The sequence below is a fragment of the Lonchura striata genome, chromosome 8 (genome assembly GCF_050655825.1).
Source record: "Lonchura striata isolate lonStrDom1 chromosome 8, ASM5065582v1, whole genome shotgun sequence".
Taxonomy (NCBI): Eukaryota; Metazoa; Chordata; class Aves; order Passeriformes; family Estrildidae; genus Lonchura; species Lonchura striata.
In genome coordinates this window covers 2,790,822-2,805,347 of record NC_140710.1, presented here as the reverse complement: position 1 = coordinate 2,805,347, position 14,526 = coordinate 2,790,822, and the positions used below count along the sequence as shown (strand labels likewise).

Here is a 14,526-nt window from a genome sequence, read left to right as displayed (position 1 = left end):
TGGCTCAGGAGTTGTAAACTTGCAGGAAACATGTGAGCAGCCCAAGCCTAAAGCCAGCAGCTTGTGAGGCTTTCTCACCATGGTTTATGGTCCTGCAGGCTTTTAAGGATCACTTGGTCAGTGATTTTCCTGAATAGGATGCTGACTTCACCACCTTCCTCCCAAAAGGCTCAGTCAGGGCAGTGCTCTGTGGTCCTTGCCTGGGGTCTCTGCCATACCAGTTCTTGACATTTAAGATACAAAGATTAAGCTGTCGATCTGACTGAATTTAATTCTCAGAGTTAACATGTCTGTTTGTGCCCTTTGCTCTGGGCTGAGTGTGATATTCCTCCCCTCACGGGTCTCTGCATCGTTATAAATCAAGCAGAAAAATATCCACAGCCTGGGGGAGGAGCTGAGATCCAGCTCCCTGGGAGCTCAGGGTTCATCCCCTCCTCAGATGAAGGGCAGTGCAGTGCAGATCATGCTGTGCACAGCTTTGTTTTCCAGAGGTGAGTGCTAATTTCTGTCAGGCACCTTGCCCTCCCTGTTCATTGCTCACTCTGCACCAACCTCGCTCTTTGAGGTGTTGACCAAGGGCTCCATGAGCTTCTCCTGCTTCTCTGCCTTTACTTCCACAGCCAAACCCCCACTTTCTCACTCCTGTGCCTCCCCTTTGCTCCACAGCTGTGCAGGCACAATGATATTCTGTCGGAATCTGAGGTATTGATGATTCCAAAATTGTAGAAAGTCTCTGTCTGTCAGCCCCCTGCCAAAGAAGAAGCCATAATTGGTCTGTGCTGGTTCCAAGGTTGTTTATTCTGTTTAACATGTTCTGCTGCCCTGCCCAGCTCTGTCCTGCAGGGCAGCGTGTGGGGCTCTGCCCTCAGTGGGATGTGACAAACATTCAATACCAGAAACTCCCTGGGCTGGATTTACAATAACGTGCCAATATCTGTCACCTACGTTGGACAGTGTGTCCCCAGCCTGAACCAACAGAAAAATGCCAACACCACAGTGAGACATGGAGGGCATGAAGAAGGAGAAAAAGGACAAGGCACACCCAATTTCCTCCATCTTGTCCTCTTTGGACCCCTAATCTAGAATCTTAAAATTTTACTTTTGCACCTGTGCCACACATAATTATTACTGATATCAAATAGTTGGAGCTGGTAATTCACCCTGTGAGATTGAAAACTCTTTTCCATGGACAGAGATCACAGACAGTGTCTCTGGGGCTCTGTCCAAGGGGGTTCCTGACTCCCTGCCAGGGTCCCAGGGCAGCCAGAGGGAAGCCCTGCATTCCCACAATATTCTCAATAATCTGCTGGTGAGGGCTGTGGCTGTCCCCCAGCTCCAGCCTGAACCCTACAGAATACCTTCTCTTTGTGGTAGGTTTGGTGACCATTTCTGCTTCTTAACAGGTTTGGAGCACATCATATCCCAACCAGCCATGCTTTTGCAATATTTTGGAACCATTCTGGCTTGCAGTTGATTTTTGTGGCCATGCAGTGCTGTGTCAGTGCATTCAGCTTCATTTCCTTGGGCTGCAGGCCCTTCAGCACCAATATATTTGAGCCCAGGATGGTAACCTCAGCAGTAGCAGAGAAATTCCCTTCACATCTGTCTTTTTTTCCATTTTCATGGTTGGATAGTCTCAGTTTACACCTGCCAGCATGGACTTTGTTTAGCATGGAGAAACACAGTTTGCATGGCCCAGCTCATATTCTGCATCCTTCCATCCTGGGCAAGAGCTGCTCAGCTCTGCATTAATTCCGCATTTGTGTCATGGTCCCAGACTGTTCTCTGTCAAAATATAGAAAGATTAAAGCCCCAGTTTGTTGAGTGGATTTGTAAACTTTATGAAGTATGTCCTTTCAGCAGCTGGGTATCTTTTTTTAAACAAGTGTGTTCTTGATAGGGGAGTGTTTTTATTTCCCCTCCTGCACGAACAGTTTTTGTGACTCTGCCAAGCTCCACCATGGAGAGCCATAATCTGTATGAAACTGGTGGTGAAAGGAGGTGGGGAGGGATGAGAAATCTGTCCAGACCCACCATGAATTCACAATCTCTACCTGAACATTGACACCACTTTCTCTTTGTCCCTCTTGATTGATTGATTTTGACCTACGTAGGCTTTGATGTCAAGTACATGTTTAATTTGAACAGGAGCTGCAGAAGTCCAGAAACCAAAGCTGTCCTTTAAATAAATGTGTTGTTTTAGTCCTGATAGATTCTGGGTTTTTTTCTGAGGGACTGAGAGGGGTGTTCCAGCGTCAATCTATGCCTGTTGATAGAGTCATTACAGCTTGGGGCAAGTATGACATCTCATCACTGCATCAACTCCTGTAAAATATTGATATGATTAAAAATGCTCACTAACATCAGTAGTTTGGTTTTAGTGATTTGTCATGGATGATCAAAACTAACAGAGTCCTATGCAGATCCCACTGGATCCAGTGGAAAAAAAATTACTTCTGGGTTAAGTACTTTGAGCTGATCCCAGGAGTTTCAGAGGAAAGAGATGTTTGCCATGGTTCATAAGCTAAGGAAAACTAAAACTGATATTTATGCCTATGGACTATTTAGAAATCTTTACAGCGCATCGTGGACACGTTGCTCTGTTCTGTTTTTAATCGATTTGATAAGCCTGGTTCAGCTACACTACTTTAAAAAAAAAAAAATGCTTAAGAAAAGTAGTGTTTTGGCAGATCAACGAGATGTTTCCTTCTGCAGGGTAGGCAGAGAGCAGGCAGGAATGTACCTTTTCATGCCATGTGTATTTTTAGTCCTGGGTCTGGCTTCTCACACATGCAGGAACCGCAGTGTAACACTGAAGTGTTGCCTTTTCAAATAGATGATGCAGATTATCCAAACTGATAACACTCTGGTGGTTCCTGGGTCTGAGCCTTTGGTATGTGCAGTTTTACATTTAATAAAGCAGTTCTGGGAAAAGCTGCTAACTCCAGGCTGGTGGATGTTTTAAAAGCAACCACAGATGGGAAACAAACTTAGAGAAATGGGATTGAGAGGTCCTTGCTCAGAGGTGAGGAAATATGAGGTTAAATCCAGTCTGAAGAGGTTTAATTTGGCCATTGTGTAGGTGCCCAGTGTGCTGTTCCAGGGTCACGCTGCCAGTTGTCTGCCAAACCTCCTGGTCATCCAGTGCCCTGGATGATGTGCATTAACAAGCTGCTCAATATTTTGTGTTCTCTCATTGGCCTCTTCTCCCAGGCTAAAGTCTCTTGCATTGCTTTGGAGTAACACCATCATTTGTAAAACAAAGGTGAAAAATACCTCAACCCTAAATCAACCAACCAAACCCCACAACAGGGAGAAGACATGCATGCCTGTGTTGCTCTGTTCTGTTAGTATGTGTTGCTTCAGTTGCTGCAAAAAAAAACCCTGCAGTTGCCAGAGGTGTGTGTATATATCTATATTTTACTTTTAATCAAACCACTTCTTGATTTTCTTAATTAATTGGTACACAGCTCATAGTGTTTCCCCTTCATTTATGCAGATTGAAATCTCTTTTTCCCCCACCTGGAACTCTTGTATCAGCTGTAATCCATTTGTGTTTGCAATCCCCCAGGCTTTTTTCAGGAGCTGGTGTCCATGGATCAGAGGGAACCTGTGGCAGTGGTGCTGTGCTCCAGCAAATCCCCATCATTAAATAATCTGTGGTGGGAATGGAAGGGAATCGTGCTCTCAGTGTTGTGATATGAGTGTTACCTGAAGGGCATTGGAGTTTTGTTTTGTTTTTTGTTTCTGTGCTGGGAAAGGATCATGGGGCAGCACGGGCAGGGGGTGAATTGGTGATGAGAGATGTACCCAAGAATGTTCTCCAAAGTTGGAGAGACCTTTTCCCACCCCAGCAGCAATTCCCTGCTCCATCACACAGCAGGGTTCCCATGCTCCAACCTCACCAGCTTTTCTTGGGAGCACTGTGGGAAAGCTCCTCTTTGGCTTGTCCTGTTGGTGAGGGGGTCCACAACAGCAGCTCTGCAGGGGGTATTTGAGAATGGGTTATCCAGAACCAACGTGTGGAATTAAAAATCACCACATGTTTGCCCAGAGCCAGCGCTGGAGGCTCAGCTCTGAGGCTGAGGGTTTGAGGAGAGGAGCAGGGTTGGCACACAAAAATAAGCATCCTATCCTGCACTGTAGCAGGATGCTCACCTATTTTTTTTTTTTAAAGAAAAAGGGAAAAAAAAAAAAGAAACAAACAAACCAGAACAATGCAAAGGGAAAGCACCAGCAAGAGAACAGTATGTTCTTTGTAATGCTTTTTCTTTGGGGACATCTATTGCTGGCAATAAGATTAAATCACTGAAACCTTCCCTGAAGCTACATCTGCCACTGCCTACATTTTCCAACCTCAGTAATAAACTAACATTTGCCATTGTTCCTTTCTTCTGGATTTCATTTCTTTCAGATTTAACCAGTGCTATTTACCACAAGGCATTCAGCCCTTGCTTAAAGCTGAGGTCTATGCCAAGTCCCTAAAAATATTCATAGCTCCAAAGAATCTGGTTTTAAATAATATCATTAAATGTAGACTATATTAATACTACAGTTCACACTGAGTTCACATGCTGCTGATGCCAATGCATAAAAATGATGGAAGAAGACAAGACTACCCTGAAGTGGAGAACAAAATCCTTTGTACCTTTATACCAGCTTTTGATTACAGAAGTCACTTTCTTATCCCAAAATCATGAAAATTTGAAAAATCTGTGTTACAGTCTTGCTTCTCCTGACTTGGAGGGCTGTGGTTTTAACTGTGGAGCTGGTGGGGAGTGTGGGGTGGGTGATGGTAGCCAGTTTGGGGGTGTTTGGGAAGCAGGGTTCATGCCTCTGCCTTCTTCCCACAGGATGCCATAGTGATCCATGAAGTTTATGAAGAAGGGGCAGCAGCCCGAGATGGCAGACTTTGGGCAGGTGATCAGATTCTAGAGGTAAATGACATTCTCTGTGTCTGTGTTTGGTTGTGGAGACTTGTTTTCAGTTCAGCAGAAGCTCCTTCTAGATTGAATAGGTTTCATTCTCGAGGCTTCCTTTCTGTCACTAAGAACGTCCTGAAAAATTCATATTTCCGTATATATTCATATAAACTGAAGGTACAAATTGAGAATACATTAAATTTAATTGAGCAAGGCAGTTCTTGAATTACATAGTTCAGCTGTCATGTCCAATAGCTTGGTATTATTCATCTCTTTAATCTTTCATTTGGAGACCTGCGCTTCCGACACCACTCCCATATCTCTGCTCTGCCTGAAATCCAAATATTGAGCTGGGATAACATGGGGTGAGGAGGAAAAAGTGGCTGTAGCATCCCTGCCAGCATCCCTGCCAGTATCCCTGTTAGCATCACCCCGCAGCATCCCTGTGAGCATCACCCCCAGCATCCCTCCCAGCATCCCTGCATCCCTCCCAGCTCCCCCAGGCCACATTTCACTTCACACAGCTGGGGAATGGCTGCTGGGAATAAATGTGGTGTTTTCCTCCCAGACAAGCAGGGAAAAGGTGGAGGGAAAGGGTTAAGAGAGAAGTGTTGGTCTGCAAATGAAACTTGCGTCAGGCAGGGGTTCAGTGCAGCTGCTCTGCAGCTCTGCTGTCAGCTCAGGACAAATTCCCAGCATGGCCATTAAGGCCTCGGTGTGTAGGGTTAGGAAAATAGCAAGGGGTACTTGGGGAGTTGTCTTTACAGCTCTTGCACTGCAAATATTTTTGTTAGCGTTGAGGCCGAATGTTGTTTTGGTTTTATAAATAACGGGGCACTAACAGAGCACGATAATTAAGGGGTAAGAATGGAGCAGGTTAATTAATTCTTTTCTGGCCAAACAGGAAAGTGCTAATGTTTGTGAATCATAATATTGTTATTATTTCAGCTTTTAAAAGCTGTATTAATCAAAAAGATGACTGAATTAGTTTCAGATTAGTGTGATAAAGCACACATAAGATGCCTGTGGCAAGGAAAATACACACTTATAAATAAATGTGTGCAGAGTTGGTACAAAAGAATATAGAGAATAAATATTAGCCTTAATTATCTTAATGTAAAATTAGATATTATTGTAGTTTTGCATATACAGAAATTCTGAGAAGTATTTTTATTGCCTTAAAACTCATGGAAGTAGATTAACATTTGTGGTTATGCAGTTCATGCTGCTTCCTAGAGAGACTTTAAAAACATCTAAGTATTGATATGATTTGGTATGAAGAAATAAAAGATTATTTAGTTGACAGAATATTGGCAAACACCTTAAAGAGCACTTGTGGATCAGGCTTGGCAAAATTAGATTTTCACATTCCAATAGGGTTTTTTTAAATGGAACATTTAAGCAGAACTTCTTGTTCTGTCTGACTACTAAAATGCTGAAACCTCATCAGGTTTTGGTGAGAGAAGTGTAGCTGCTCCAGCAGCGGTCTGGTGTGCCACCTATTGGGAAAAAAGGAAAATCACCACTGAATGCCTCCTGCCTGGGATTCTCTATGGCCGTTTATTTGCTGGCATTCTCTGAGGCCATTTATTTCCTGGTGTTTCTGATCCCCTCTGTTTTTATCTTGATGATGTTACGGAGCTGGGGGAGAAGGGATCTGAGTGCTGAGGTACCCAGGGAGCTCGAAGGAGCACATCCCACTTTGTGGAGCTGGAGAAAGAAGCATTGCTTGAGGTTCCAAAGGCTCGAGGTTAAAAAGAAGGGAAGAACACCCAAAACTTCCCAGCCCAAATGTTCTGATTGTTGGGATTTACTGCAGACAGCGGCACAAAGCTCCGAGCTCACGCTCCATAGGAAACCCAGGATCTCGGCCCTCTGGGAATGGGAAAGCTCAATTAGAGCACCAAGGGGTGTCAAATTGACAAATGTGTGCTGTCACCCAGGGGCAGGGTGTGATGAAAAGATCATTTATCCGTGTCATTTGGAAAGCAAACACTGATTATTCCAGGTGAACGGGATCGATCTGCGCAGCGCCAGCCACGAGGAAGCCATCACTGCGCTCCGGCAGACGCCCCAGAAGGTGCAGCTGGTGGTTTATAGGAATGAAGCACACTACAAGGATGAGGAAAACTTGGAGATTTTCTCTGTAGATATCCAAAAGAAAACGGGCAGAGGGCTGGGGCTCAGCATAGCTGGGAAACGGTAAGAGTGCCTCTGATTCTACAGCATTTCCAATGGGGAATATTTGGGATTTTGATGCATGAATAACTGTAGCCAAAAAATGGAATGTGGAATAAAGGGAAAAACTCCATAAGGAGCAGAATTTTATATGTAAATATTTTCCAGGATGGAATGGGGCCGTGGTTCTGGCTCCTGTGTCAGAACAGAGCTGAGAAGTGGAGGCAGTTGCTGCTCAGGAGAGCTCTGGGCACAGAGAGGGAATCCCATGCAGAACTGGGGGCTCACTCTTCTGTGGCATCAGGGTAGCTGTGTCTCAGGGCTTTGGAGGCCCTAAACATGGCTTTTCTGGTTTCTAAACTGGGGGATAAACCTACCCTAAGGATTTGTGAGTTAGATTGAGCTCATGTTTGGTTCAAAGAGACCCAGGCCAGTGGAGGGTGAGAGGCTGAGTTAGACCCAGGCCCTGAGCAGTTCAGGGGACTGTGCCACACTGCAGAGAGCAGTTTGCAGAGCAGAACCTGAGATCCAGAACCACTGAGGCTGGAAAAGCCCTCCAAAGTTATCAAGTCCAACCTCTGACCAGTGTCACCCACCCAGAGCTCTGAGTGCTACCTCCAGCCCTTCCCTGGACACCTGCAGGGACGGGGACTCCAAACCTCCCTGGGCAGCCCCTGCCAATGTCTGACCACCCTTTGCATGAAGAAATTCTTCTGATGTCCAACCCAAACCTCCCCTGGAACAACTTGAGGCTGTTTCCTCCTGGCTCAGCCCTCGTGTCAGGGAGTCGTAGAGAGCAATGGGAAGTAACAGCAGCCTAATAAAATGTGACTTTTTCCTGATACATCTCTAAACCACTGCTATTAGTTCACCCAAATCAGAGCACTGATAGTTTTAGTCTTCCTTTGCTAAAAGAGATTTATGGCATGACACTTCTTCAGTGTTGGAGTTGCCATCCTGTATTGCCAGAAATCATTTACTTTTGCAATTACAAAGCACCGTGTCATTATCCTGACTGCCTGTGGTCAGTAGAGTTTCTGCAGCAGTTTTTGGGTGGCAGTGTTTAACCCAGGTGTTGTGAGCAGATTGTGGGATGGGTAATTAATTTAAATTATGTAAATTACCCTGCAGATGGTAATCACAGTCTCCAGCCCTCCTCCCTTTGCTTCTGTGCTACTCCTGGATCCTTCAGAGTGGGGATCCCCTCCTTAGAAAGAGCCCAATTGCTGAAGTTTGTTAAATGATACCCAGGTATAATTCAGGGTGAGAAGGGTTGTGTGCTTCAGGTGAAGGATAAAAAAATTCCAGATCTTGGCATTGCAGCTGGCACCAGCTCACACAACTCAGTCACAGAATCATTTCAGGAGAAAAAGCCCACCAAGATCATTGAGTCCAACCTTTAACCTAACCCTGCCAGGTCCCATCAGGGGATAGTTTAACTCCATTATAGACTAAACCTCAGACTTCTATTCATATAAATGGTGTTTTCCATAAATCTCTATGTATCCCGTAGTCAGAACTAGCAGTTCAAGGGGAAAGACAGCATTAAATATTAGCAAAACATGTTGTGGTTTTAAAACTCATCGATTTTTTACACAGCTGAATGAGGTGTAAAACTGGCTCTTCCTCTGATCACAGGTTTCTTTTATTGTCTCTTAAATGCAAGTAATCTAAATTGGTCTCCCAAAGAATATTGGATTGTGTAATTAGCCATATGCTTCTTGCATTGATAGAAATGGAAGTGGAGTGTTTATCTCTGACATTGTTAAAGGAGGAGCTGCAGACCTAGATGGAAGATTAATTCAAGGAGATCAGATTTTGTCTGTAAATGGGGAGGATATGAGAAATGCCTCACAAGAGACTGTTGCCACTATACTTAAGGTGAGTACAGAATACATTTTGAGATACTGAATTTCAGTTGCTGACACTGTGCAAGGTAATTACCCTGAAATGCTATTTACCATACACAGGACAGCTCCAGCTGATTACCAAGGCAAGAATTTCATCTGAAATAACTGTGAGGTTCATTTAAAGTCACTTTTCTGTGTATTTCTAGGAATTGGATTATATGAAGCAGGAACACAAATGCACATTTAGTATTTGGGCATTATTTGAAAATGCAGTTGTGTATCTCATGTGTTAGAAAAACACTTGGAAATGGGAGAGGCAACACAAACCAGAACTGAAACAAATCTTTGGCTTTGCTGTACAGACCTGCAGGGATAAAACGACAGCTTAAATCTGTTCCTGCACAGCTTCCCATCCTCCAGGAGTGATTTTACTCTGAAATTCTGGGAGAAGTTGCCTTTTTCCATGGCTGGTTGGGCTGGGGGAGAGGGCAGGGGTGGGATGACCACGAGAGCCATCAGTGGATGCTGAAGACCCATTTCCATTCCAAACTGCATCTGCTCCCAGGGCTTTCCCCCTGCCATCCCCACCAATGTTTCTGCACATGATTTCTTCCATTCTTCGGGGGAAAGACTAATTATTTCCTTGCTTTTTCCATTCAGGGTTGGTACTTTGCCAAAGGTTTACCTATTTAAGAATTGGGAACCGGTGTTGCGAGGGTATTTTGTTAAGCTGGATCCATATGGGTTAAATTCACCCTTTTCTGCTGCATTTTGCCTCTGAAGGGTTTTTCAAATGTCTGCTAAAGAGTTTGGAGCTTTTTGTTTCTTTTTTCCTGAGCAAATTGGCCATCAGTTTGCAAGGGGGAGATTCATACTAAATTCAGCAACCAGGAGAAACCTTCAGGACAAGCCTAAATCCCCTTTTTGTATTGTCTGAATACAAGTGTTCATGTTTTGAACATTCCTTGTGGCTTTCTTCACGGACTTGTGGTGCTGAATATAAACATAATTCTCTCCAGGAGAGCATGAAATATTATATGTCTACTTAAATTGTACATTGTGGGTTGGTTTTGTTTTTTCTTTTTTTTCCAAGTGTGCCCAAGGACTGGTGCATCTTGAGCTTGGGAGATTGCGAGCTGGGTCATGGCTGTCATCACGGAAAACATCCCAAAACAGTCAGGTTAGTGACAAATTCCTCTGTTTAAACTGGAGCTGTGAAGGGCAGAGCATGGGGATGGTGCCCAGATGTGCACATGAAGCTCATCCTTCCACAGACACTGCTGAGGGTGGGGAACAAAATATTTTATCCCCATAATTTTCTGTGGTGAACTGCAGCTGAAATGCTGATGGAGCAGAAGAGCTGGTTAATGTATTTATTGCTGAAGGAGTGTCTTCCCAAGACACACCAAAAATCTGTAATATCTTTCTCAAGTGATGATACCCAGAAATTTTTTGATTTGAAGACTTGCAAAAACTGCTTGAATGTATTTTCTGCAGCTGTTTTGTCTATCAAAACGAGCTAATGAAACCAAACTGTATCTCTGCCTATCTTCCAGCAGAACCACAGGAGAGCTGCTCTCCTCTCCAAGAAAACACAGAGCAATTTCCTGCTTCACTTGCTTTTTACCTGAAGCGAGGACAACAATTCATTTTTCAATCAGAGCAGGGCCTTTCCCCTCTCCCTGTGCCCCTCAGTCTGCCCAGACACCAATTCTTGGTGTTAAACCTGGAGGATTGCAGGGGAGAGAAACAAGGCACAGTGACTTAGAAAACTTCTTCTTAATGGGTTTTCCTTCTGAAAATCCACTGCTTTGCCATTCTATTTAAGGTGCCAATGTCTCTAAAAGAGGGGCTCACAGCAGGGTGAGGCTGTGGGGGCTTTGACCCCTTCTGCCATGGGGAAAGCTGCACATGAGGAGATCCAGCGCTGCTAAAAGAAGGGTTTGTTTTTTGGAAATGGAGAGGAGGAGCTGTAGGAGGCTTAGGGGAGATGTGAGTTAAAGGCAGGAATGTTTTTAAGGAGGTCTGTAAGAGGCCTGTCCATGAACAGCCCCAAAAAGGTGCCAAAATTATCACAGCATGGTGGGATTTCTTCACTTCCTGAAGGCCAGCAGTGGCCCTGGCTGGCTGGAGGTGGTGAGGTGCCAGGAAGGGCTAAAGCCATGTGGGAACAGCTGGGCTAAGCCCAGCTTTAAAAAGACTGACTTTGGAGAATCATCTGCAGTGCATGCAGCAGGCAAGGAGAAGTGAAGTAACAGAGGGAAATTGCACTGATTGCATTAAGTCAGCAGTCAGATATTAGTATTTGTTTTGGCCATTGTATCAACATGAAGCCTTAACAAGAGCAAGGTGATCAAAAAATGACAGCTAAAAATTACCCACCTGGTTTTACCATGTAAAATTCAAGCTGAAAGGGAAGCAAAATGCCATAATACTTAACGTGAGTCTAAGTAAAAATTCAGATCCAATTGCTTCATCTCCTTTTTTTGTAGTATAAGAGGCTTTTGCAGGAACCTGGTAAATCCTGCCCTTTTTTAAATACAAGAAATCCTAATCTCCTTGATGCAGAGTCGTTTGAGAGCCTTCATCTCCCTGCTCTGAAGTGACTTGGCGATTTTGAAAACTGAATAAATGTTTCTCACCAAAGCCTTCCAAGAGTTATAAAAATCTTGGCAGATGATGCAGCAAACCAGCTTGAGTGATTTTCACAACTGCAAGCACTGCTTTAGAAGGTGCTGGCCAAGAGCATCCAGACCTTTTGTCTTCACTTGGCTTTTTTCTGGGTCCACTGCATCCCTGGAGCAGTGGAAATCGAAACAGGGATTTCTTTCACATGTACTGCAAATGTTGTTAACTGGGCCATGAATTGGCACCCAGGGGTGGAAACTGTGCTGTGCCTGGTGTTTGTCACTGACAGCTGCACACTGGCCAGTGGGATAAATGTGTCAGGGCTTTTGAGTCACCAGCTGATGAGTTTGGGGGAGAAATCTCTGCTGTGCATTGACAAGGATGGAGCAGATCCTTGTTTTTGACAAGACAGCCCAGTTGGAAAGGTCTGGCTCTCGGTGGAACCTGTTCAGATGCACTTCCTAAATTGATGGTTGGGTTTCCTCAAGGGGCAGAGCCTGAAGATGATGCCTCAGGTTTTATCTTTTGTATTTTTCACATTCTGTGCTGCTTTAGTGTGTAGTTCTGAGATTCACACCAGGGGATGCTGAGCTCTGTGCACAGAGCAGGGAGACAAAACAATTCCTGCTCCAGCTGGGCACCAAGGACAAATGATCCAAATCTCAGCCCAGCAGCACAAACAGCGTGGGCTGGAGAGAGAAAAACAAGCAGGGTGGGACTGATGGGCTGGAGCTGGAATGGGACAATGAACTCCAAGGTGCCAATGGAGCAGAACTGATCCCAGGGAGAGCCCCGGGAGCGCTCGTGCATTTTGGGACCATTTTGGGTCATTTGGGTGCAGCCCTGGCTGGGCTCTGGTGCTGCCCAAGGTGGATCCATGGAGGAGATGCTTTGGATAAATAAATCCCTGCTTTATTCTGGGACTCTGCCCATCCTCTGCTCTAGGGCAGCCCCCACAAGGCATCAAAGATAAAAGCCAGAAAAGGAAAGAGAGAAAAGAAGGGAGATGAAAAGGGCAGCAGGAGTGAGCTTCTCCAGTTGGTGGCTCTCCTGTGTCAGCTCCCTTGTTCTTCTGGAAATGAGAGGAGGCTCTTGGGCAGATAGAAGGAGCAGGGGCAATTGCAGTGAGCCCACCATTAACCCCTGTCCTTAGTGCCACGTCCACACATCTGTTAAATCCCTCCAGGGATGGTGACTTCACCTCCACGGGGAAATTTTGGTTGGTTTCCCCTCCCAGAGGGGTTTGCACTTGCGTGGCCAATGTGGCATTTCCAGTGTGGCTGGCACAGAGCACAGCTGCACCCATCTGTCGCAAGGTCTGGTTTAAAGTTCACTTTTGGGTTTGACTCACGGGGGTTTTTTCTTTATTTTTACCCTCAGGCGAGCCAGCAGAGTGTCCACAGCCACTTCCACCCCACGCTTGCTCCCGTCCTCTCCACCTTGCAGAGCTTTGTCAGCACAAAAAGATCCTCAGCAGACACATCCCAGAGAAACTCAGGTACAAACTGGGCAGCTGTCAGAGCAGCTGAGTGTGATTTGCTTTGTATCCAGGCTTTAAAAGCCAAACTGAACACTCAAATCTGGCTTTCCTGCCCAGCCTCCCCGAAGACGCCCCACGGATGTTTTTAAGACCCGGACACTTCCCAGAAGATGACATTATTTTTATGTCTGCTGGAGGAGTAATGGCCCCTCTATTTTAAGAGCAGAATTCCTGTGCCCTGCTATTCCCCCATGCCCTTGTCAGAGGCTTAGCATAGGCATGGTTCTTGCATTAGGAACAGTTTTCTCAGGGAATAAAGCTGCCACCACTTCATTTATATCTTTGTTGCTCTTGAGTGCATAAAGGGGTGTTTTGTAATGAGAAAGTCACAATGCCCAGTTTGCAATTTGCAGGTTTAGAGAGCGTTAAAAATCCACAACCCACAGCAGCCTGGGCTTCAGGAGTTGGGAATCTTTGCTCACATCTGACCGTAGGCAGGATTTTGGAGAAGACATTTCTTCTGCTGGTTTGCCGGCACTGCAGGAGCCTGGTGGCTTTTGGGCATCCTTCCTTGTGCTGTCTTGGCAGGCCCTGCAGCACTGGGCATTTCCTGACCCTGATTTGGGGTCCCCAAGGCTGGGCTTCCCAGTGCCACAGTCCTCAGCTGTCCTGGTCCTGCTGCCCAGGCACACCTGTGAGGATGTGGGGAGTGCTGGTTTGTGGGGGGTGAGAATCGTGGAATTTTGGGAGAGATTTACTCTGCCAGCCTTCTGCAAGGCTCTTAAAATAGTTTCATTAAAGCTGATAAAATTAGGGGTGGGTGTAGCAGAGCTCTGGACCTGTCTACACCATCAGCTTGCTGGGCTGAAAAAGTTGCAGTTTTGAACAATGCCTCCATAGTCTCTCTGTGCCTTTTTCCTTTACTTTCCATTCTCCTGTCCTCTCTTCCCTTTCCCCTTTCCCACCTTTCTCTGTTCCTTTTTTCCTCTTCCCCCTTTCCTCTTCCCCTTTTCCTTTCCCTCTCACATTTATTACCTTCCCCTTTTCCTTCCCCTCATCCTTATTCCCTTTCCCTTCCCCTTTTCTCTCCCCTTTCCCAGTATTTGGAGTACTTTTCCACACCCTGTGACTGGGTACACACCAGCCTGACTTCCTGCCTGTCCATTTTTTAGCAGCACAGCCCAAACAGGAAGAGGAGATCCCTGGAACTGCACCATTCCCAGAGCGCTTTGTGCAAGGATGCTGTGATTTAGGAATAATAAGCCAATCTTTGAATTGAGTGAAGGCACAACAGGGCTGTTCTCCAGGCTGGCAGAGTGCTGCAGTTCCACAGATTGTGGCTGGGATACAATGGGAGTCACAGTGACACCAGGAGCCAGAGGGATTCATTCTTCCTCCTCCTCCTCCTCCTCCTCACATGAGCAGCACTGCCTGCCTTGGCACAGGAAGGTTCCACTCCTGCCTGGTG

General features: G+C 45.5%; 1 protein-coding gene across 8 annotated transcripts in view; it reads left to right on the top strand.

The window, feature by feature from the left end:
- The window catches only part of PATJ (PATJ crumbs cell polarity complex component), a 140,381-nt gene that overhangs the window by 114,634 nt on the left and 11,221 nt on the right, over window positions 1-14,526 (top strand). For all 8 annotated transcript variants that reach the window (XM_021542668.3, XM_085585640.1, XM_085585638.1 and 5 more), the window contains 5 exons: window positions 4,854-4,937; window positions 6,931-7,124; window positions 8,834-8,981; window positions 10,044-10,130; window positions 12,959-13,076. In XM_021542668.3, coding sequence (XP_021398343.3) covers window positions 4,854-4,937; window positions 6,931-7,124; window positions 8,834-8,981; window positions 10,044-10,130; window positions 12,959-13,076 — 631 coding nt within the window. The remainder of the gene's footprint in view (window positions 1-4,853; window positions 4,938-6,930; window positions 7,125-8,833; window positions 8,982-10,043; window positions 10,131-12,958; window positions 13,077-14,526) is intronic.